The 22,091-nt window shown below is 39.8% G+C and overlaps 1 protein-coding gene across 5 annotated transcripts in view; it reads left to right on the forward strand.

Moving 5' to 3' along the window:
• LOC131251596 (THO complex subunit 2) overlaps nucleotides 1-22,091 on the forward strand; it is a 105,759-nt gene that overhangs the window by 48,256 nt on the left and 35,412 nt on the right. For all 5 annotated transcript variants that reach the window (XM_058252413.1, XM_058252409.1, XM_058252411.1 and 2 more), the window contains 2 exons: nucleotides 13,241-13,316; nucleotides 14,105-14,298. In XM_058252413.1, coding sequence (XP_058108396.1) covers nucleotides 13,241-13,316; nucleotides 14,105-14,298 — 270 coding nt within the window. The remainder of the gene's footprint in view (nucleotides 1-13,240; nucleotides 13,317-14,104; nucleotides 14,299-22,091) is intronic.

The following is a 22,091-nucleotide window of genomic DNA, read 5'->3' on the forward strand; positions in this document are numbered from 1 at the left end:
TTTTACAATTTTTTGAATTTTTCCCTTATATATATGTGTGTGTGTGTGTGAATATATATATTTCAAAAAAAAAAAAAATGCGATCGCATATGCGCATAGGCATATGTCATCGCACATGATCACATATGTGATTCGACAATAATGCTTGTCGAGACTCTTTTCTTTCCCACTAGCCATGTGAAAGGCGCCGCCTTAGGAGGGATTTACATAAGACCAAAAATGATACGCAAATCCCCCATTCACTTCTGTAGGAGGGGGGCAAAGCAACTTGTAGAAAGAGCTAATTGTAAACCTGCCAGAACTATGGGCGGCCCAAACCATATTGTCTTCCCCACTAGAAGGGCAAGCAAAACAGAGTTCATCTTGGAGCACAAGGAACTCCGCCAGTTCCTGGTCTGAGAGATCTCTTCTACAGGGAGGAGTCCAATAGATAGAAGATTCCTTGAATGAGATACATTCCACCATTGAAATATCAATTGAATGAGCAAGACGGGCCATATTTGGAAAAAAGTTGAGATAGAGGGCAATCACCGCACCACTTGTCCTCCCAATCCCATAACATGACTCTAGTTCCATCACCAATAGAGAAAGAAATACCTTTCTTGAAAACATTCTTATTTTCCATTATTGACTTCCAAACATTAGAGGGCCTATAAAGAGTTGACTCCTGAGCCTCCCATCCCCCTTTCCCAACCTGTACTTGGAAGCAACAGTTTCCCTCCATAGGATCCCTTCCTTCTTTCCAAAGTGCCATATCCACTTCTCGGGAAGAGCTTTGTTCATAGAGCTAAGATTTCTCAAACCAGCCCCTTCTTCCTTAACTGGCTTGCAGGCCTCTTCCCACTTCAACAAATGAAACTTGTTGACTTCACTTGCACCTTTCCAAAAAAAGTTCCTTCTTAAATTGTCCAATCTTTTCCGAACCACCGTAGGACACTTGAAGAGCGACATGAAGTAGAGCGGCGTGTTGGAGAAGACTGATTTTAGAGGAATTAATCTCCCAACCAAAGAGAGATGCCAACCTTTCCACTTCGAGAGCTACTTTTTTATTCTTTCTATCACCTTGTCCCAAAGATGGATCGCGGGCTTCCTGATGCAAAGAGGAAGACCCAAATAGAAGGTTGGAAAGGATCCAACCTTACAGCCGAAAATGGAGGCAAAATGGGATACTTCTGCCTGGGACAAGTGAATGCCCAGCATCGCACTTTTTCCCCTATTGATTTTCAACCCAGATACCGCTTCAAAACAATCAATAATCTTTTGCAATTTATCCATCATATGCGGAGAGGCGTCGCAAAAAAATGATGGTGTCGTCAGCGAACTGGAGGTGCGAGATGGGATTCATGTTTTTGGAAACACGGAAACCACTAACAAGGTTAGCCACTTGGCCTCTTGCCAGCATTTGACTGAAAGCTTCCGCCACAATCAAGAAGAGGAAGGGGGAAAGTTGGTCTCCTTGGCGAAGGCCCCTAGAAGTTCTGAAATAGCCTTTGGGGGAGCCGTTGACTAGCATCGAACAAGTCGCTGAAGATATGCTGGATCCATTTTCTCTATGTATCATTGCATCCCATTCTTTTCAATAAGTATTCGACGACATTCAACGTGATCGTACGCAGTGTTCGAATTATCTTCGATATTATTGAAATATCCCCGATATTATCTTTATCTCTAGCTTAGCGATATCGATAACACCGATAGCGATACCGATAACGTTGGTAGCATCAGAAATTTAAGGTATTAGCAATGTATCGATAAGTATCGCCAACATATCAATATCACTAATGCAATCGCCGATATTTTCAACTATGTAAATTCTGTGTCGCTTGAATTGCCAATGCATCAATATCGCCACTATTTTCGGCTATGTAAATTCTAGGTAATGCTTGTATCATAAGTATATCGACGATATTTCAATAATATTGTCAACGTTTTGATATCATCAAAATTTTGTTTATTAGAAAAAAAATTATTTCAATTTTATTTTCATGTGCACATGGTTGTACGTAGTGTTCAATTTTTCATTTATAATATTGATAATATCTCGCAACATGCGTGATATTGAGACCACAATCTTTCGTTTCCTTTCCAATTGTTGATAATTTCTTGGTGAAATATCATGTGTTGTTGATAATTTCCAATATTGATGGATGTTTGGATGGTTAAATAGGCCGGATGGGATGGTTGGACTGATTTCTTATAACAACGCATGCTTTCAAGGCCCCATTAAATGGAAACTTGTTATATATGCATTTTTTTTGCAATTTATTATTATTATTTCTAAATATGCAAATATGTACATTTTAACACCTCATGAAGTTTCGTAGAAAATTCCATCGTTTTTCCCATGTTTACCCACATTTCCAGTTATCAGCGATATTATTGACAATATCGATATGGTTTCCGTATCCCTGTCCAGCGAAACCTGTAGCGATACCGATACTTCGAAAACTGATTGTACGCCTTCTCAATGTCTAAGTTACAAACAATCCCCATCTTTTTCTCTTTTAATCTCAAATCAATGCACTCGTGAGCTATTAGAGCGGTATCCATAATTTGGCGACCTTCCATAAATGCTCCTTGGGAATGTGATGATGTATGGGAAATGGATAATTAGTGTTTAAGGATTTTGGGATTTTTGGGTTTGGGTAAAAAATATTTAAGGGCTTGTTTATATAGTGGGAAAAGAGAAGAAAATTGTAATGAATATTCAATGATGATTTCCCAAGATCTCCATGAGCATTATGGAAACATGGATTCCCATGGATTTCATTTATGGGGTTTTGTTTGAATAGCAAGTGGAAATCTCATAAAACTCTTAGAACAGTCATCCCATATGTTATGCCTGAGAATTTGACTATGGTGTTTATGTAATGATTGCTTCCAATATTTTTAAACTATTGAAACATAGGGCTTCATTCATCGCTTTAAGTCCTAAAGTTACAGGAGCCGAAAATTTAAAAGATTATAGGCCTATAAGTTTAATTGGGAGCATTTTTAAAATTCTTGCGAAGGTATTAGAGACTAGATTTAGAGGCATGCTAGCGAGTGTAATCTCCAAGTTCCAAGGTGCTTTTTTGGAGGGGTGCAATTTCTTGACAACGCCTCTAATAGCTCATGAATGTATAGATGCTAAACATAAGGAAGGGTTGAGAGGAGTAATTTGTAAACTGGACATTGAGAAGGCTTACAATCATGTGGATTGAGCCTTCGTGAATTATATGCTTGGGAGAATCGGATGCGGGATAAAGTGGAGGGGTTGAATAAAGGAGTGCATTAGTTTTGTTTGATTTTTAGTGTTAGTTAATAGATGGCCGAAAGGATTTCTCCAAAGCTCGTGAGGAAATAGGCAAGGGGACCCGCTCTCACCTCTCTTGTTTGTGGTGGTAATGGAAGCGTTAGGTAGGATGCTTGAACATGGTTAAGAGGTGGGTCTCTTCGGAGGCTTTTGTGTTGATAGATTGAGCCCCCTGATTTCTTATCTACAGTTCGTTGATAACATACTCTTGTTCTGCGATGCTAATGAGGTTAAGGTGGAAATTTTGGGAATGATTATTCGATGTTTTGAAGCTGTCTTGGGGTTGAAGATTAACATTGATAAAAGTATGATGTTGGGTTTTTAGTATGCCAAGGGAGAATTTAACAAGGTTGGCTTATGTGTTTGGATGTGAGTCAAGAACATTTCCTCTTCCTATCTTAGGTTGCCGCTTGGTATAGGGAAGTTGACAAAACATTGTGGGACGGAAACTAGTGCGGTAGAAATTCCGATATTTTTCCCTTGGGGGTTGGATAGCTCTCATCAACGCAACGTTATTGAATTTGCCTATCTATTTAATGTCGCCATTTCGGTGTCCAAAGTCGGTTCTAGAGAGGTTGGATAGGCTGGGACATGATTTTTTTATGAAAGGGTTCAGAAGGAACATCCAAGTTCCATTTGTTATATTGGGTAGAGGACCTAGAGGTGCGTAAACCTTATGATGATGGAGGGGTAGGAAATGGGAACTTGGAGGTGATGAATATGGTGTTGTGGGGAAAGTGGTTGTGGAGGTGTGGGATGAAGGAAGATGCGTTATGGAGGAAGATGCAAATATGGATGTGGTGGGGGATGGTAGTGCATTGAGGAATCATCTTTGTGTAGATATCAACAAAATTTTTTTCTTTCCTAAAGGTAACAACAACTTTATTGAAAAGCATGCCTAAAGGCGAAAAAGGAATGCAAAAGCAAAGACAAAATGACCCACAAGAAACAACCCAGGCTGCTTTTACATAGATTGTCCATCCGAAAACAAGGCCTTCGATTCTACAAATGGCCTCCTCAAGAGAGATTTATTATGAACCAATAAGCATTTCTTGCTCCTCAAACAACCCACATGATGGCCATAATATGGATTTAAAACCTCAACAATTTGAAAATGGATTCTCTCAGTAAAGTCAAATTTTGGCGAAGGGGTTGGTTTTGTTCTTGGGGAAAGTTGGGAAAGCTATTTGGAGGTTGCTTATAATTGTGGTCTTATGGGCCATATGGGGAGCTATGAATGGGCGCTGCTTTAGGAATGTTTGCAAGAGTGTAGAGGAGGTTATTGGTAAAATCAAAGGTCTTGTTAGGAGTTGTGCTGTCCATGTCAAGGCCATTTCGGCTGATCCTTTTTGTTGATTGTTTTTCTTGTTGTTGTATTCTTTTACCGCTTTTGGCGGGTTTTATAATAACGTTTATGTTACCTCTCAAAAAGAAAAAAAGGAAAAAGAAAAAGAAAGAGAAACTGGTATTACTGCTAGGATTAGCTAGATTGAGGAGCTTTGGGGGGGAATAACATATAATAAAGTGAAAGTGGGAAAGAAAAAAAAGAAGTCCCGAGATAGCCCTAATACCAGGCTGATGCAACAAGATAAAACAAAAATCTGAACCTAATAAAGAAAGGATCACTATGAACCAGTTAGGGATCAATTTCTTTTTTGTTTTTCTTGTTGTTGTATTCTTTTCCTGCTTTTGGTGGGTTTTCTAATAAAGTTTCTATTACCTCTCAAAAAGAAAAAAGAAAAAAAGAAGAGAAACTAGTATTACTGCTAGGATTAGCTAGATTGAGGATTTATGGGGGGAAATAACATATAATGAAGAGAAAGTGGGAAAGAAAAAAAGTCACGAGATAGCTCTAATACCAAGCTTATGCAACGAGATAAAACAAAAATCTGAACCTAATAAAGAAAGGATCACTATGAACCGTTTAGGGCTCAATTTCTTTCCAATGTGTCACAAGCTGATCTTTAATTGCTTTAAGAATCATAAACAGTGATTAAAGCAACATTTTTTTTTCCCTTTTCAAATCAGCAATGCTAAAAATTGCAATTAATAATCCTTCAAAGGAAGAAAAAAACAATTAATAGATAAACAAATGTAATAGCATCCAGCTTGTCAGTTGAGTCGGTTAGTTTGCCCCTACAATTGGGACACTAGTTCTAGCTTTACTGATGTACTGGTTTCACTGTTTTCAGTCCTGCCTAAGTTGATTATATAATACAGACCAATGTTTTATACCCTAGATCAGATTTTCACCTGTTCATCATCATCATTGTCGTCGTTGTTGTCGTTGTCATTTTCATTATCATCATCTAAGCCTCATCCTTGACAAATTTGGCTTGGTTGCATGAATCTTGTTCTGCCATTCCACTCTGTTGAGGACCATATTCTCGGTTGAACCATAGGTCAACAAATCTTTTATTGCTACTTATCCTTTTGGGCCTTCCCCTTACTATTTTAGAGCTTTAAACTTGAGCAAACTCACTCCTAACCGATGCAGTTCTTGGTTTCGTTTGCACATGCACAGGCCCTCTAAGTCTACTTCCCTCATATTATTACCTATTAGTGCTACTCCTAAATTTCCTTGAATGAATCCATTTCTCGTTCTATCCTTGTCTTACCACTTGTCCATCTCAACGTCCTCATTTCAGCTAGTCTTCCTATGAAAATGTTGATCCATGTCTGCCCAACATTTTGTCCCATAAAACATTGCTCGTCTTATAGCTAGCTATATAATCTCCCCTTCAAATTGAGTGGTATGCGGCGATCACATAAAACTCCATAGCCACATCTATGCTTCATCCACCCACCTCTAATGGACTATTTGGATATCTTGGGTTGATAATTCATGAGATCAGGATATTGAGAAGGATGTTGCTCATAGCATTATGGGGTACCTCTTGGTAAAAAATGTTAACTATTTCCTCATTTCCACTCCAATTGTTACTAAATTGCATTCCATAAACTCTATTGTAGTTAATTGATTTTAAGGGCTGTTTGGATTGGTGGAATTCTTTGGAAAACTGTGGAAATGAAATTGATTTCAATAGATGTGATTTTTTTTGAGATGAAACAACATTTTATTAGAAGACCCACTGACATAGGAAAATAATAGAAAGGAAAGAAAAGAAAGAGAAAAAGTTGACCCTACAAACAATCTCATTCACCGAGCAACACTTATTGGAGAAGCATCTATCGTTCCGTTCCTTCCAAATGGACCAAAAAATGTCTATGATAAGGAGCCTCCATATCACTTTACCATCTTTACCCGGTCCTCTCCCATGCCACATCCAAAGGAGATCCTCTACTGACTTCGACATAACCCAAGACATCCTCATTGCCGCGAAGAAGCAGTCCCACACCCCTCAAGTGAAGAAACAATGAGTAAACAAGTGATCGATAGATTACACTTCACTCATACACATCAAGCAAATGTTAGGAAGGATGAGGGATCTTCGTTGGAGATTATCAATTGTTAGAACTCTCTTTCTTCCCACTAACCAGACAAAGACCACCACTCTAGGAGGAGCCCCATAGGACCAATGTTTGGAAGGATGAGACAGACCCAAACCTCTCGCTGTATTATGAAGAGCGGAGAAAAATGGCCACAAAAAAAAATCCTGAAAGAGTGGTCTTTCCAAATGAGGGAGTCAACTTGTAAGGGACAAGGGATCACTGGTTTCAGTCGATTCAAAAGATCTAGTAGCTCGCATTCTTCAATATCGTATAGATTCCTTCGACAGGGGAGATTCCAAACCACCGCTCTGTAAATAATAGAAAAACATCTGTCAACTGTTATGGCATGGTCGAGAGCAAGGAGGGCTAATCTAGGGAAGGCCTCTTGGAGCGCCACCTCACTAAGCCACACATCGGACCAGAAATGAATGTGAGTTCCACTGCCCAGCACATACCTAATTCTGTTTCGCATGAGGTGTTCCATCGTAGCTATACCTTTCTATATACCCGAGGCGCCCCCCGAGAAACACCTCCCTCCACAATCTTCAATAGATGTGATGTTTTCTCCTATTTGTGAAACACATTTATTTGTGGAGATTAATTTCCTTGGAAAGGAGTCGTTGCCATTTCCTAAAAAAAAAAAAGAAAAAGAAAAAAAAGAGAGGTTAAATCTAGATTTCCAAGCGGGCCCTTAATAAATTTCCATTAATCTTTAAAAAAAAAAAAAAAAAACTAGATTTCAACTGTTATGATAGACGTCTCTCACTTTTTATTTGTTCACCTTTTAACATTTCTATGGAAATCATGTGCTGAAACAAACAAATTTATGTGGATTTTTTCCCACAAATTTTCCTTCCCTCAGATGTTTTGATTGGTTTTCCATATCCACGTTTTGGTTTCCACCAATTCAGACATGCCAGATTCTAAAGCATCCATTCATAATTCTAGCTTTGTGCTTAACCCCTCTCGCATCTTGTCAATGAAAGCTATGTCATTTGCAAACAACATACACCTGGGATCTCTTCTTGTAAAATGCCTCATGTTAAATTGTCCACAACTAATGCAACAAGATACATGCTCAATGCCGACCGTTGCTGTAAGCCTATAGTAATTGGAAACTCACATGACTCTCCATTGGTGGTCATCATTTGTGATTGTTCTCTCATATATATATATATATCATTAATCAGGCTAATATATTCATTAAGACTCCTTTCCTAACACCTACCAGATTGTCTCTCTAGGAACCCTATCATATGCTTTCTCCAAGTCAGTGAAGACCATGTGGAGAATTGTCATCCTCTCCCAGTATTTCCCCATTAGCTGTCTACTAGGTGAGTAACCTCAATAGCCATCCTTCCTCGCCAGAATCCAAACTTAATTTTGATACATACATCTCATGCCTTCAAATTCTTAAATAACTCTCTCCCAAAGTTTCATACTATGACTTGTAAGTTTAATCCCACGATAGTTAGTGCAATTATCTTTATCACTTTTATTCTTGTAAATAAGTACCATTTGTCTGGCATTCTCTCTCTCTCTCTCTCTCTCTCTCTCTATTTTATTTATTTTTATTTTTTTTAAACACACACACACACACCCCCACACACTCACACTGGGATTTCACCACCTGTGGGTACTCGAACCCTTGACCAGGTGTTGAAACTCCTAAGAATCTACCACCCAAGTAAGAGTAAGGATCCCATTGACTAAAATAAACAAATATCTCCCTTGCACTTCCAAACCTCTTTTGGTATATCATTTGGTCCTAGTGCCTTTCTTGTCTTCATCTTTGTCAAAGCCTTGTTTCAGTTTTGATATAATTATCCTACGGAAGTATCTATGGTCTCCGGCCTCTTTTAAGTTTATATTACTTCTATAGCTAGGCTCTCAGAGTTATCGTCATTTAACAGGTTTTGGAGATAGCTTATCCACGTTTACTTGATGTCGTTGTTCTTAATCAATATCCTCTGGTTATATCTCTTAATGCATATAACATGATCTTCATCCCTACCCTTGTCAATCTTTTTCGAGGTATTCAATAAGAGTAACGGTGGCCGTAATGGCCACCACCGTTACCGTTTTGATATAGGTCGTGATGGCCATTACGACCTTTTTTTTTTTTGAAGAACCTGTATCGGCCATTACAGCCCAGTAACGTGTAACGATTCCCACCGTTACCGTTACAAAATGGTCGTTATGGCCATCATGTAATTGTTTTTGAATACCTCGATCTTTTCTGTAAGTTTCAAGACATCTTTCGTTCTCTGGCATGTTTGACACATTCTCGTCCCCAATCCATCATGTAGATCATCATATGCCTAGTTTAAATTTTTTCTCATTACTAGCCAGGCCTTGTAACATGGTCACTTGTTATTAGCCTATTGGCTCCATTATATGAGTGGCTTTCCCTCAATATATTCCTATAACTTCTTTCACCACTTTCTAATGCAGTCTGCAATCTCATTCCACATAACATTCACTTTCTTTCTCAAGATTTGACATTCCTTCTTCCATCAATGAATAAATAAAACAGTCTCCTGTTAAATTCCACCACCTTGTTTTTAGATACCCATTAATTTCACTCCCTCTTCCATTTCGTTATGTAATCCATCATCATCATCATCATCTAAGCCTTATCCCAATTAATTAGGGTTGGCTACATGAATACTATTCCGCCATCCCACTCTATCAAAGGCCATACCTTCAGTTGTACCATAGGTCACCTAGTCTTCTTACTACCTCCATCGACGTCCTTTTGGGCCTTCCCCTTGCCCTTTTAGAGCTTTCAACACGTACCCACTTGAGGCTTGCAATCGATGTGGTTCTTGGTCTCTGTTACACATGACCAAACCATGTAAGTCTACTTTCCCTTCTCTTATTATCTATTGGTGCTACTTCTGAGTCCCCTTGAATGCATTGATTTCTAATTCTATCATTCCTCATCTTGCCATTCATCCGTGCCAACATCCTCATTTCAGCTACACCAATCCTATAAATGTTGTTCCTTGACTGCCCAACATTCTATCCAAGAAAGCATGGCTGGTCTTATAGCTATTCTATAAAATTTTCTTTTATGTTTGAGTGGTGCACGATGATCACAAAAAACTCCGGAGGCACATCTGCATTTCTTCCACCTAACTTGAATTTTATGACCAACATCCTTCTCAGTCTCTCCACTCATGCATTATTGACCCAAGGTATTGAAAGTGGTCATTTTGAGAAACTTCTTGATTAGTGATCATAACTAATAACTCATTTTCATTCCTATTGTCACTAAAAGGAAGCAACTAGTTGATGCACATGGGTTGATATCACCATCCGATTGCACGTGTGGACCCTGCAGTCCAATCAGAGTAGCAATTTCTGTGCAGATCAATCATCAAACCCTTGATTTGAACTTGATCCTTAATCAAATCGATTTGGATAATTGATGCGATCTAGATCTTAAATCTAGATTTTTGGTTTTGTTAGATCGTTAATTAGGATCTTTGGATGGGCCTTATCTTCGATTGGCCAGCTGGTGGGACCTTAGTTTGCTTTGAATTACACTGTAACTCCGACTTCCTAGCCATTTATACTTGATAACATTTTGAATCTGATGCTTCCTTGCACCCATACCTGAATCTGTTGCTGCCTTGCTTCACGCTTCACGCAACTATATGTGGGACCCATTCAATGTTGATGTCTGCCTGGATATGTCATATTCATTAACAAGAATACTTTTCCAATGCGATAGGTTTGATGTGTGGGGACACGGCCCCGGGGCCGGATGGGTTTCCTATGACCTATGCTTTTCTTTTAGAAATTTTGGCATGTGGTGAAGAAAGACATAATGGATTTCATCATAGAATTGTATGAGCGTAGTTGTTTCTCTTCCAAACTTGGAGCTACCTTCATTGCTTTAATTCCCTAAGTGTAGGGTGCAGAAAATCTGAAAGACTTCAGACTTATCAGTTTAATAGCCCAAGGCTGAAGAATGTTCTTTCCAAGGTAATTTTTAATCAGGGTGCTTTCATTGCAAGCAGATAGATCTTGGACAACGCACTAAGAGCCCATGAATGCATAGATGCCAAGAACATGGAGAAGAAAAGTGGGGTAGTTTGCAAGTTGGATATTGAGAAGGCATACAACCATGTCAATTGGAATTTCCTTGATTATATGTTTTTCAGATTGGGTTGCGGTTTTTTTTTTTGGGGGGGGTCCATTCTTGTTAATGGATTGCCAAAAGTCTTTTTTAGAGACTCTGGGGGCCTCCAACAAGGAGATCCTTTATCGCCTTATTAGTAGGATTCTTCGGAAAGGGGTAAAAAATGGGCTTTTTAGTGGGTTTATGACTTCAATTGCTGGACCTCAGATAAGTCATCTTTAGTATGCGGGCAATATGTCGTTCTTTTGTGATGCAGATGTGGCTTCTATTGATATAATCTCCAAAAGATAACAATATGTTTTGAAGCTGTGTTGGGCCTGAATATCAATGTAGCCATATCTGAGATGTTGGGTATTAAGGTTGGTGAAGAGGAGTTGTGTCAGCTTGCGAACATTTCTGGGTGTAAAGTGGGGTCTTTTCCCTCCACATACCTCAGGTTACCACTTTGCATTGGGCAGCCGACAAAGCACCTTTGGGTAGGGCGATAGAAGGAATTGAGAAGAAATGGACCTGTTGGAAATGTCGATATCTTTCTTTGGGTGGGTACTTGACTTTAATTTAGACAGCGTTCTCCAATATGCCCATATACTTTGTCTATCTTTAAATGTCCTGAGTTGATTTTGGATGGGCTTGAGAAGCTGAGAAGAGATTTCTTATGGAAGGTTGCCAATGATAACAGGAAGTTTCATCTGCTTAGGTGGGATGAGGTGTGTCGTCCGATAGAGGTGGGGGGTGCTGGCTTAAGAAGTTTGGATGATATGAATCTTGCCCTTGTTGGGAAGTGGATTTGGAGGTTTGGATTTTTGCCCAAAAGATTGTGGAGGGAGGTGTTAGCAAACAAAAATGGTGTAATAGGCGATGGATGGTTCATGATGAGATCATCTTTATATAGAGCCTCAAGCATTTGGAAGGCGTTCATGATGACTGAGCACTTCATCCACAGGGGAGTTACTTTCTCCCTTGGCAATGGGAACCACATCCTTTTTTGGGTGGATGTTTGGTGCGGCAACATTGTGCTCCAAGATATATTCCCTACAGTGGCCTCCACTGCTTTTGATCGCTTTATTTTGGGCTCGGAATGCTTCTATATTTGCAGCAATCAGGTAGTCTGGAATCCTCCTTGCTGTAGGAGTATGCTCAATGAAGAGTTTGTCAAGTTCGTCGGGCTGCTACAACACCTATAGGATTTTAGTCCTATTCAGGAATGCAATTCTATGCTTTGGTTGGCGTATCTCTTCGCCAAATTCTCTGTCAGGTCACTATTTTGGGTAATCAATATGATGCATCGAATCCCTATTCAACTGCACCCTTATCATCATTGGTTTTATGGAGCTCCTCCTCGGGTGGCGGCTTTTGCCTGGCTAGTGGGATGGAAGAGGATCCTCACGGTGGATAATTTTCGAAGGAGATCTCTTATTCTTCGAAAAATCTGTCTTATGCATATGAAGGATGCAGAGTCGATTGAACATCTTTTTATCCATTGCCTATTTGCTAGGAGTGTGTGGGAGCACTTTTATGTTTGTTTAATGCTCTGCTTGGGTGACGCCGAAGTCAGTGGCTGATTTCATGTGGGTGTGGCATGGGGGCTGGTAAAGCTGTGTGGAGTCTAATTCTCATGGCTGTTCTTTGAGCTATTTTGGGTGCTAGGAATGGGTGTTGTTTTTGAAATGAGAGAGTGGGTGTTGAAGATGTTATTAGGAAAGTAAATTTTTGGTTTCAAGTTGGGCTGTATAAGATATCCCTGCTGCTAGTCTCTTATTTTAAGCTTTTTTTCATCGGGTTGTATTCTTTTCTCACTTTTGCGAGTGTTTTAATAAAATTTCTGTTATCTCTCTCTCTCTCTCTCTCTCTCTCTCTCTCTCTCTAAAAAAAAAAAGAAAAAAAAAGAAAGTATTTTCCTTGTTTACCTGATAGATCTTGGCATTACAAGTAAATAACACAAATCATTCTCTTTGGTGGCTATTCTACTTGAAAGAAGGGAGACATGCAAATAGAATTATTGGATAATGTTTGATAGTCAGAAGTTTATGTGGTTATTACATAATTACTACTGGAGGGCCTCACATCTGCAGCTACTTTGCAAATGTCAAACATTCTGGGATAATACCTCATGTAGAAGTGCTGAGCAGTATTTTCCATGTCTCATTTGTGTATAGTTTTTATCCATGTACAATGTTCCCCAGTCTATTTCATGCATCAACCTTTTGAAATGTTAATGCCATATACTGTCAATTTAATTCATTTACTAGTTTTTCTTTGTGGTTTATTATTATTATTTATATTGATTATATCTATAAACTAGGTGGCTTGGTTTCTGATAGTACACTGTTCATCTTTTTCAGATACGCACATTTACTTCCTAAGGATGATGAGGCATTTGAGCATTATAGTGCATTTTCAGCAAAGCGGTTTGATGAGGTATGTTATCTCACCTCCCCCCTCCCCAACATACACACACATAGTTGATTATGAATAGATCTGTATTACTATCTTGATTTCGACTTTTACATATGAAATTATGATTCTGCACTCTTTACTGTGAATTACTTGTAATTTAAATTTATATTTGGAACATAGAGATTTATACTTTGATTTACGCAATGTCAGGCGCATACAATGTAACACTATGCATGCAGGAATATAAAGTAACACTCGTTATTTCACATATAAAAGCTACAGAATCAATTTGTTCACATTACTATAAGCTTAGTAATCAATTTGTTCACATAAGTATATTACTTAGTAGTATGTGCTGGACTACCCACATGATCCTACCCCTAGTTTGCTATGTATTTGAGGAAGTAATGTACCTCATAATCTTTTTTAAATTGGCAACATGTCCTCTATGCTTGATGATACCATCTCAAGTAACAAACCATTAAAGTTCTCTACTATCAGGCCTCTTTAGGAATGGGGGCTAGAACTCTTAACCCTATGTAGTGTATTTAGTTTGTTTGAGAATTGCAGTTTTAGTCAGTTCAATCTTCTGTACGTTGCCTCTTTTATTGGAATTTGTTTGTGCAAATGTACATCAGAGTCAGCACTGTTCTGCCTTTACTCTGCAACTTTTCCTTTTTTGGAGGTGATCTGATGTACACATCATTTTCGAAGATTGATTTTCCGTTGAAGTACTTCACTCTTGTTACTTTTGTAGATGGTTGTACAAATTTATTCAGGCTTCAATTCTTGTGCCTTTTTTTTTTCAGGCTAATAAAATTGGGAAAATAAACCTTGCTGCTACTGGAAAAGATCTGATGGATGATGAGAAACAAGGGGATGTAACGATAGATTTTTATGCTGCTTTGGACATGGAGAATGAAGCTGTGGCAGAGCGTGTTCCTGAACTTGCAAATAACCAAAGTTTGGGTTTGCTCACTGGATTTCTTTCTGTAGATGACTGGTAAGTTAAGCGCTTAATCAAATTCAGGTGATAGGATGTCATAGTTAAAACGCTAGCCCATCTTGTTGGTGTTTTCTGTCGGAAAATTCAAGTGATAGATTGCTGAGGCTAATAATACATTCATTGCAATTGACAATCTTCATTTGTAGGTTATAATTTATATTTGTCTCTATCTGTTTTCGTCGTATGAGTTCCATCATTCATTACTAGTATCTCTCTTGATGTTGGTCATCCTGTTGTTGCTGGACCTTTTCATCTCATTGATGCAGGACATGGAAATTAAACATGATATGCAAAAAAAATTCAGGCTTAAGATCATACTAAATCAGAAACAATCACATAAAATTCCATATCCCACACAAAAGTTCAAGCATTCAATCAAGGGGAATCTATATGGGTTCAGGCCTACACATGCTAGGGCCGGATCAATTAAAATTATAGACCAAACAAGAATCAAAGGAGGGTAAATTCATCCACACATGCACAGAAATAATTTCCCTAATCAAAGGGATTCAGAAATTTCAATTCGAGAAACCTTAAGGTTAAAGAAAGGGCATAAAATTAGGGATTTGAGTAATTGAGGGTTAGGTTTAGGGATTTTGGGTGAAAGTGGAGTAAAAGATAGGAGAGACGAATCAGAGAAGTACCGCACGCGTGGATAGCAACAATGGCCCAGACGCACGTGCGTGTGATCCCGGACGCACGTGTGTGGGGCCCATTATTCAGAAAAGGGCCACCTTGGCCCTGGTCGGCCAGGGATGGACTCCAAACCCATAAATCTCAACTCGATCTGATGGACGGTTTGTGCGTGGTGCTCTGCAGAAGTTTCAGCCCTCGTGCAGGGCCAGATTCCAGAAATCTGCTGTAAATGGGGAAATGCCTGCAAATATTGATGGATTTGCAGATGGAATGCTTGTAGGAAAAGAGAAATATGGATGGTAGAAGGTGGGGGCGAATCGGGATAGGTGTAGCTTCGTACTACGGTAGTTAGCCCTTCGAAGAAGGGAGGGCTTCGCACCCAATTAGGTTTTCATAACTCGGAAAGGAGCAGGAAACGCATAAATTTAATTAATCTTCAATGAGTAAAAAAGACTACAAGGGGTGCCTATTTATAATAAAACCCTATACCCCAAAACTCGCGCCATGTGCGCAACCATTACTTGGCGACGAAGTAATAAAAAATAACAACTAATCAAAGCAATCTAAACCGCCCATGATACTCCTAATAGCAATAATAAGCAAAACCCAAAGTACTAAATTAATTAGAATAGTGGGCCACGATCGTGAGAACTCGTGGTGGGACTCACATGGCTATTGGGTGTACTCTAACGAACCAAAACGCAGCTCTCTAACTAGGAGGACCTCCCTGGACGTCGTCATCGATCCAAATCGATGGTGGGGCCCTCCTCCTACTTGCGTACGTGCGTGAGGCGTGCATGTGCACGAGATATCCCCTCACTCATGCTTCTACTTAGTAGGAGATTCTCTCTTATTTCAGACCCATGAAAGTGTACTCCTGAGATATTTCTGTTTCTTGCTCAGATGGGCGCATATATGAAATGATCACATTGTAATATTACCACCACATTTGTGGTGGTAACGTTTCAAAATGTGCTCTAATTACATGTTTACACGAATTCGAGAATGCGAAATAGAACAAAGGTGCATGAGAAAATCTCCCTGAAGGCCGCAGATTCAGCTGAGTGAGGAAAGAAGGCCGAGATGGCAGAATCGAGTAGAAGGGAGGCTGGTGCTGGAATTCAAGTGAGGGATCGAAGAGGGCTTGGGGATCGAAGTCGTGGAAGATGGGAATAGAGGAGTTGGGGTGGGAATCTTGCATGACAAGGAGATTGAGGATCGGGCTTGGGTGAGGGAGTGGAGAGGGCAAGGGTTTCAAAGCAATAATAAGGAGAGAGGTAGGGGTGGGGATAGGTTTCTGGAGAGGGGACTAAGGAGTGTAGAGGGGTAGGGGATCGAAGTCGGGTCAAGTTGGAAGGAGGGGTTGGGGTTAGAAGTAGGGTGAGAGGGAGTATAAGGGGTAGAAGTCATGTTGTTGGATTGTCTCTCAGAGAAGGAGAAGAGCGAGTAGAAGAGGATGGTTAGGTATTTGTGGGAACGCGACGCTAGTTATTTGCCCTGGACTACTGTGCGGTTTGACCTCTTTCGGAATATTCTACCCTCTTTGTGGAAAACTTCCTGGAGGGGTGGCTGGAGACGCAATTCTTAAGGGTGTTCAGGCAAGTGGGAGTAGTGAAGGAGGTTATCCCTTAGATGCGTGGGTTGTCATCTCCTTGGTGCTTCACTTTTATTCAGATGGAGAAGTAGAAAGACGTCCCACGAGCAGTGGTTGCGATGAATGGCTGGAGTTATGATGGTTAAAGGCTCTCTATTCAAAAGGCTCGATATGGGCTTGATGTGGTGAATTGAGCAATTAAAAAGAGGCAGGGAATGAAAGAGAAGGGCAAGCTTGTCCCTGGCAAGGGTGAGATCAGGATAGAGAGTAGCAAGGAAGGTTGCAATAGTCTCTTTGGCTTGAAAGAAGATGAGCCGGCGGAGGGATTTAGAAAATCAGAGCAGTTGGTTCTCTCTGGTTTGAAGGATGCAGAGGAGCAGATCATGATGAAAAAATGGGTGTGAAAGTAGACGACTGATGGTTCATGTCCACCCAAGAGTGGTGGTGAATGCTTGGGGCGTGCTGCAATGGAGCTTGGTGTTGCAAATCAAAGAAGGTTCTTCGATTGCATAAGTCAAGATTCGGATGGCAGCATGCTGTGGTGTGGATGATGAAGGATGTATTATCAAACCCTTCAACAAGAGGGAGCTATGGTGTTCGTTTGGACCAATGGAGAATCTTGACAATATATTCATTGCCGGGGCTCTATTTAGGGATGAGCTAGTAGAGGCGATTCGTAAATGGGCCGATTGTTTGATTTTCTGTTGGGAGGACGTCTGGGGTCCAAATTTGGGATTTACCTCTGGAGCTGTGGTTCACAGAAACATCGTGGCGGTCGGGTCCTTCATTGGTGAGGTTCTTGTATTGGTTTGGTGATGAAAGAGGGTGAGGATATCAAGGTCGTGAGATTATGGATTAGGAAGAAGAAATGGGTTGATTTACCGGATTGGGTTTTTATTTTGGTGGGGAAGAAGAGGGTTGCAATCTAGGTGGTGAGAGAGCTATCATGGGAGAGCTGGGAAGGGGGGAGGAGGAAGGGGGGTGCAGAAGTGGAGAGCGGTCATTGTTTGGCGCTAGGGGCGGGTCGATTGGGGAAGATGGAGTACCATTTGGGTGGTCTTGCAGATCATTGGACCAGGGGGTGTCTACATGTAGTCCTCTAGATGGGTGGATGTGGATCAAGGTGTCCCGTATCGGTATCGGTTGGCATAACGGTGTCCTCCAAAACCGATATGGATACGGGGGCGTAACGGCTCGTAACGGCGCAAAATCTTTTTTTTTGCCAAAAAAATATGAAAAAATATAGATTAAATCCAGAATATTCTAAGCATTCCAAATATGCATTCATTTATAAATTGGAACATGTTTATGGTGGTGTAACGGTCCACTCTTTGGTGAGAAGTTGTATCGGACTGTCTGATGAATTTATGAATCAGATAACGTGAATTTGACTACAAAATTCATATATTTAATTTTCTAACTATCTACTATCAATGATAGATATATTAGAATAAATGTAAAATGAAAATATCTTACATTAGGTGTTTGCAATTATTTTTGAGGAATTTCTCAAACATACCTGTGCACGTGACTGTGATAGTGTGATTCCTGTCTATGAACTGTTATCCTCAAGTCAAGAATATTAAAAAAAATAATTAGTAGTGTCTGATATACTCCCCTGCAACTTGATTAAGGATTACTTGATTGGTTGTCAGGGGAGCTATTTTAAATACAAGTTCGGCAGTGTCAAGTGTGTGCATGGCTTCTTGTAATAATATTGTTGTGAGCTGTCTGCTGCAAATATTTACCTTAACACAAATATATACTCACAATCACAAGTCACCACCAAAATGAAAATCTGTTTTTTTTGTGGTTGCTCGACCTCCACATCATCGTCATCGTCACCATCAGGCTGAGGCTGTCCAATAGGTGTAGGTGCTGCATATCCATAATATCCAGTGCCAGAAGGAAATACTAGATCAACGAAACTAGAGGATGACTGATCCTGACTAGGCAACGACTCTGACCCGGAGTAAGGATATCCACCAGTGCCCGTCGAATACCCATACTGGTGCCCATACTCAGGTTGTTGAGAATCTTGAGATTGAGAGTGCGTCTGCTGTGATGAGTAACTTGGATTTGGATCTAGATATCTATAATCATATGGATATTGATCGGGAGGGCTACTCCAACATGAATGTGATGGAACAGGCTCAGTATAACCATCATAATTCAATTGACCATAAGAATATCCATCATAATAACCAAGACCATGAGCCTGCTGATGTTCCGGACCTCCCGGACCCGGTGCACCACTAGATGTACCCACCTCCTGCTGGCTGTATCGTGACTCGGTACACTCATAAGTCCGACCTTGTGTACCACCTCGTCGATGTTCATCGACATCGTGATCTGTAGACGGCTGTATAGGGCACTAAGCAACACCAGAAGTGCCAGCACCAGGGGCAGGGGGGTCATCATCATCATCCGACACGGTCACGCTGCCATTGCTCGTACTCTTTTGTTGATCTTGAGCCGTATCCGTGCGTGGCATAAACACAGCCCCTCTTACTAGGTCCAACACATCTGCACGACTCTCTTGTTGCGCTCTGCGTATTTCTGGGTCATTAATTTCCAATTCTTCACTATCCTCTTCAATTTGCTTTTCCCTTGTTTCCAACGAAGGTAAAAGTGGGTCATTCTCATCATAAATATTGTCTAAGTTTATTGGATAGTAGTCTCCGTCATTTGCAGTTGTAATGCTCGTATGATGTCGTCGCATTCTTAGTTTTATATTTAGTGCATGAAGACAAGTCTATCTAATGTTCTAGTTTGCAATCTATTTGCAATCTATTCCTATTCATTGAATGAATGAGCGCAAAACAACTCCAATTCCTTTCGCAGCTAGAGGAAGATGTTGTCTGACTCAAAACTTTTACTACAATTTTTTAGAGAGCCTTCGTACTTTCTCCGAAATTAATCCACCATTCGGCCGGTTGCAATCTAGATACTGCATGCTATGCAAGAGCATCTCCAAAGCTACTAAGGCAATTTCCAAATGTATCTAATTCATTCAATGCCTTTATTTGCAGATCTAAGTTAGGCTCTAATCTCTTTATCACATTTTTTAGCCCGACACGAACTTCATCATCCACAACCAATGATTGGGCATATCTATACCTAGGATTTAGGTAGTAACCTGCTGCATGAAGATCGTGATGGAGTTGTTTTGTCCATCTCTTGTCGATCATCTTCCAATAAGTCTCCCAACTTCTACAATCATGTTGAATTGCAAACTTTGCCTTATCCATGGCATCATATAGGAAGCCCATGATAGGTGCTTCATCGGATTCAACAAGAAGGAGTACCCTCATTAGTGGCTCCATCACCTTTAGGATCGCCTTGACCTTCTTCCAATATTTGTTGTCCCGTATGGTGTTCGCAACTTTGACCGGTGTCCCTGATGTCTTCTTCCCATGTTGTGTTGGGCCATTCTCGGGAAGCGAATATCTCACTCAACTCTTCCCTATGCTGGAATAAACTCTCTAATGCTATAAAGTTTGTTGCGAATCTAGTCACCGCAGGCCTCAACAACTCTCGTCCTTTCGTGAACTTTCTCATTATTGCGACTACTTGATTATGGTTGTAAATAAACGTCGTCACTTCCCTTGCCCTTTTGACCATTTCCTTAATATTCTTCTTCTTCCCAATATCTTCCAATATAAGATCAATACAATGGGCAGCACATGGTGACCAAAAAAGATGTTTTCTCTTATCCATCAACATATGTTCTGCAAGCTTATATGTTGCTTCATTATCTGTCACAATCTGCACTATATTCTCCTCTCCAATCTCGTCCACAACTTTATCCATTAGTCCATTAATATAAGTAGAATTTTTTGTTGCCTCTAAGGCATCAATTGACTTGTGGTATATAGTTCCTAAGTAGCAGTATACCATGAAGTTGATCATGCTGCGTCTGGTTGGGCCAGTTCAACCATCACACATGATTGTGCATCCTCTGGCTTGCCATACAGGTTTAAAGGTAGCCACGTATGCTTTCACATTCGCATACTCTGCATCTGTCCATTTCCCCCTAATCTCCTTAGCCGTGGGAGCTTTTATTCCTTCACCTGCTTCTGCTGCTGCATCAATTACCACCTGCTAATATGGAGAATTGGCTGCGTTAGGAGGTATGTTGGCATGTATAAATAACTTTGCTGCTGCTCTACCTAATTTCTCAACGGAAGTTCCACTCCACATTTGTTTTATCTTCTTTTGTTTAGTTGATTCTTTCCTAAATAGGATTGGATCAATAGAGCGTCTCTAAGGCTCATTTATTTTTTCATCCAAACGTATAGGGGCATCACGTGAAGATGTCTGTCGTCGGCTCCCAAACATACATCGTAACCCACCAAACCTACCCCCTCCACCCCCACCTGCAGAAGCAGTTGCACTTCTAGTTGCACTCCCACTCCCACTGCCCCCCTGTATCACGCACTGACCCGTGCGTGCCAAACATGCTGCGACGTTCTTCCTCTTCACGAGTTAGACGCAAGCTCTCTCTCTTAACTATAGTAAATTCTCGATCTGAATTTTCGTCAGAATCAATAATATCTTCATCACGAATGCCCATATATTCAGGACCTTACACTTCCTGTCGAGCTGCATCCAAAATATCATCTTTCTTGTTTTGTACAGCAGCACGTTTACCCTTCGACTCATCCAGAGTAGCTTGCATTAAAAGCATTATCTCTTTCGGTACTCTACTACATGGCGCAACTTGACCCTTTCGATGTACCAAATGTTGTTTGAGATGGGTAATTCCACCAGTCACAAGTCTATCACAATACTTGCACTTCATTTGGTGCCTAGTACCACCAACCCTCTCACAATGTTGCCATCCAATATCATCACTTGTTGTTGGCCAGACCCAAACATTTCTTTAGGTTTAGGTAGATAACTAGATAATTAGATATGAGTATGAGTGTATGACCTATGTTAATAAAGATGATTTTATATTCTAACTAAACCCTAAGAAGCTCCAAGACAAAACCTGTTCAATATAAGCAAATAAAAACATAAAGTCACTAATTCGAAAATAGAAAAAAATTATAAAATGACACCCCAAATCTGTAAAATGCACATTAACATGTTCTACTATGATTAACACATCACGTGGCATGATTAAAACAATAAAACAATCGTTAAAAAATTATTTTTCGAATTTAAAAAAAGGGCCATAATTAATGCGTAAATAGAAAATAATATTTAAAAAATATAAAATGGCACCCCAAATCTGTAAAATGCATATTAACATGTTCTAATATGATTAACACATCATATGGCATGATTAAAACAACAAAACAATCATTAAAAATCGATTTTTTGAATTTTAAAAATAAGGGGCAAAATTCATGCGTAAATAGAAAAAAATATTTAAAAAATATAAAATGGCACCCCAAATCTGTAAAATGCACATTAACATGTTCTAATATGATTAACACATTATATGGCATGATTAAAACAACAAAACAACCATTAAAAATTGATTTTTCGAATTTAAAAAAAAGGGTCAAAATTCATGCGTAAATAGAAAAAAATATTTAAAAAATATAAA

Source organism: Magnolia sinica, chromosome 7 (assembly GCF_029962835.1).
Source record: "Magnolia sinica isolate HGM2019 chromosome 7, MsV1, whole genome shotgun sequence".
Taxonomy (NCBI): Eukaryota; Viridiplantae; Streptophyta; class Magnoliopsida; order Magnoliales; family Magnoliaceae; genus Magnolia; species Magnolia sinica.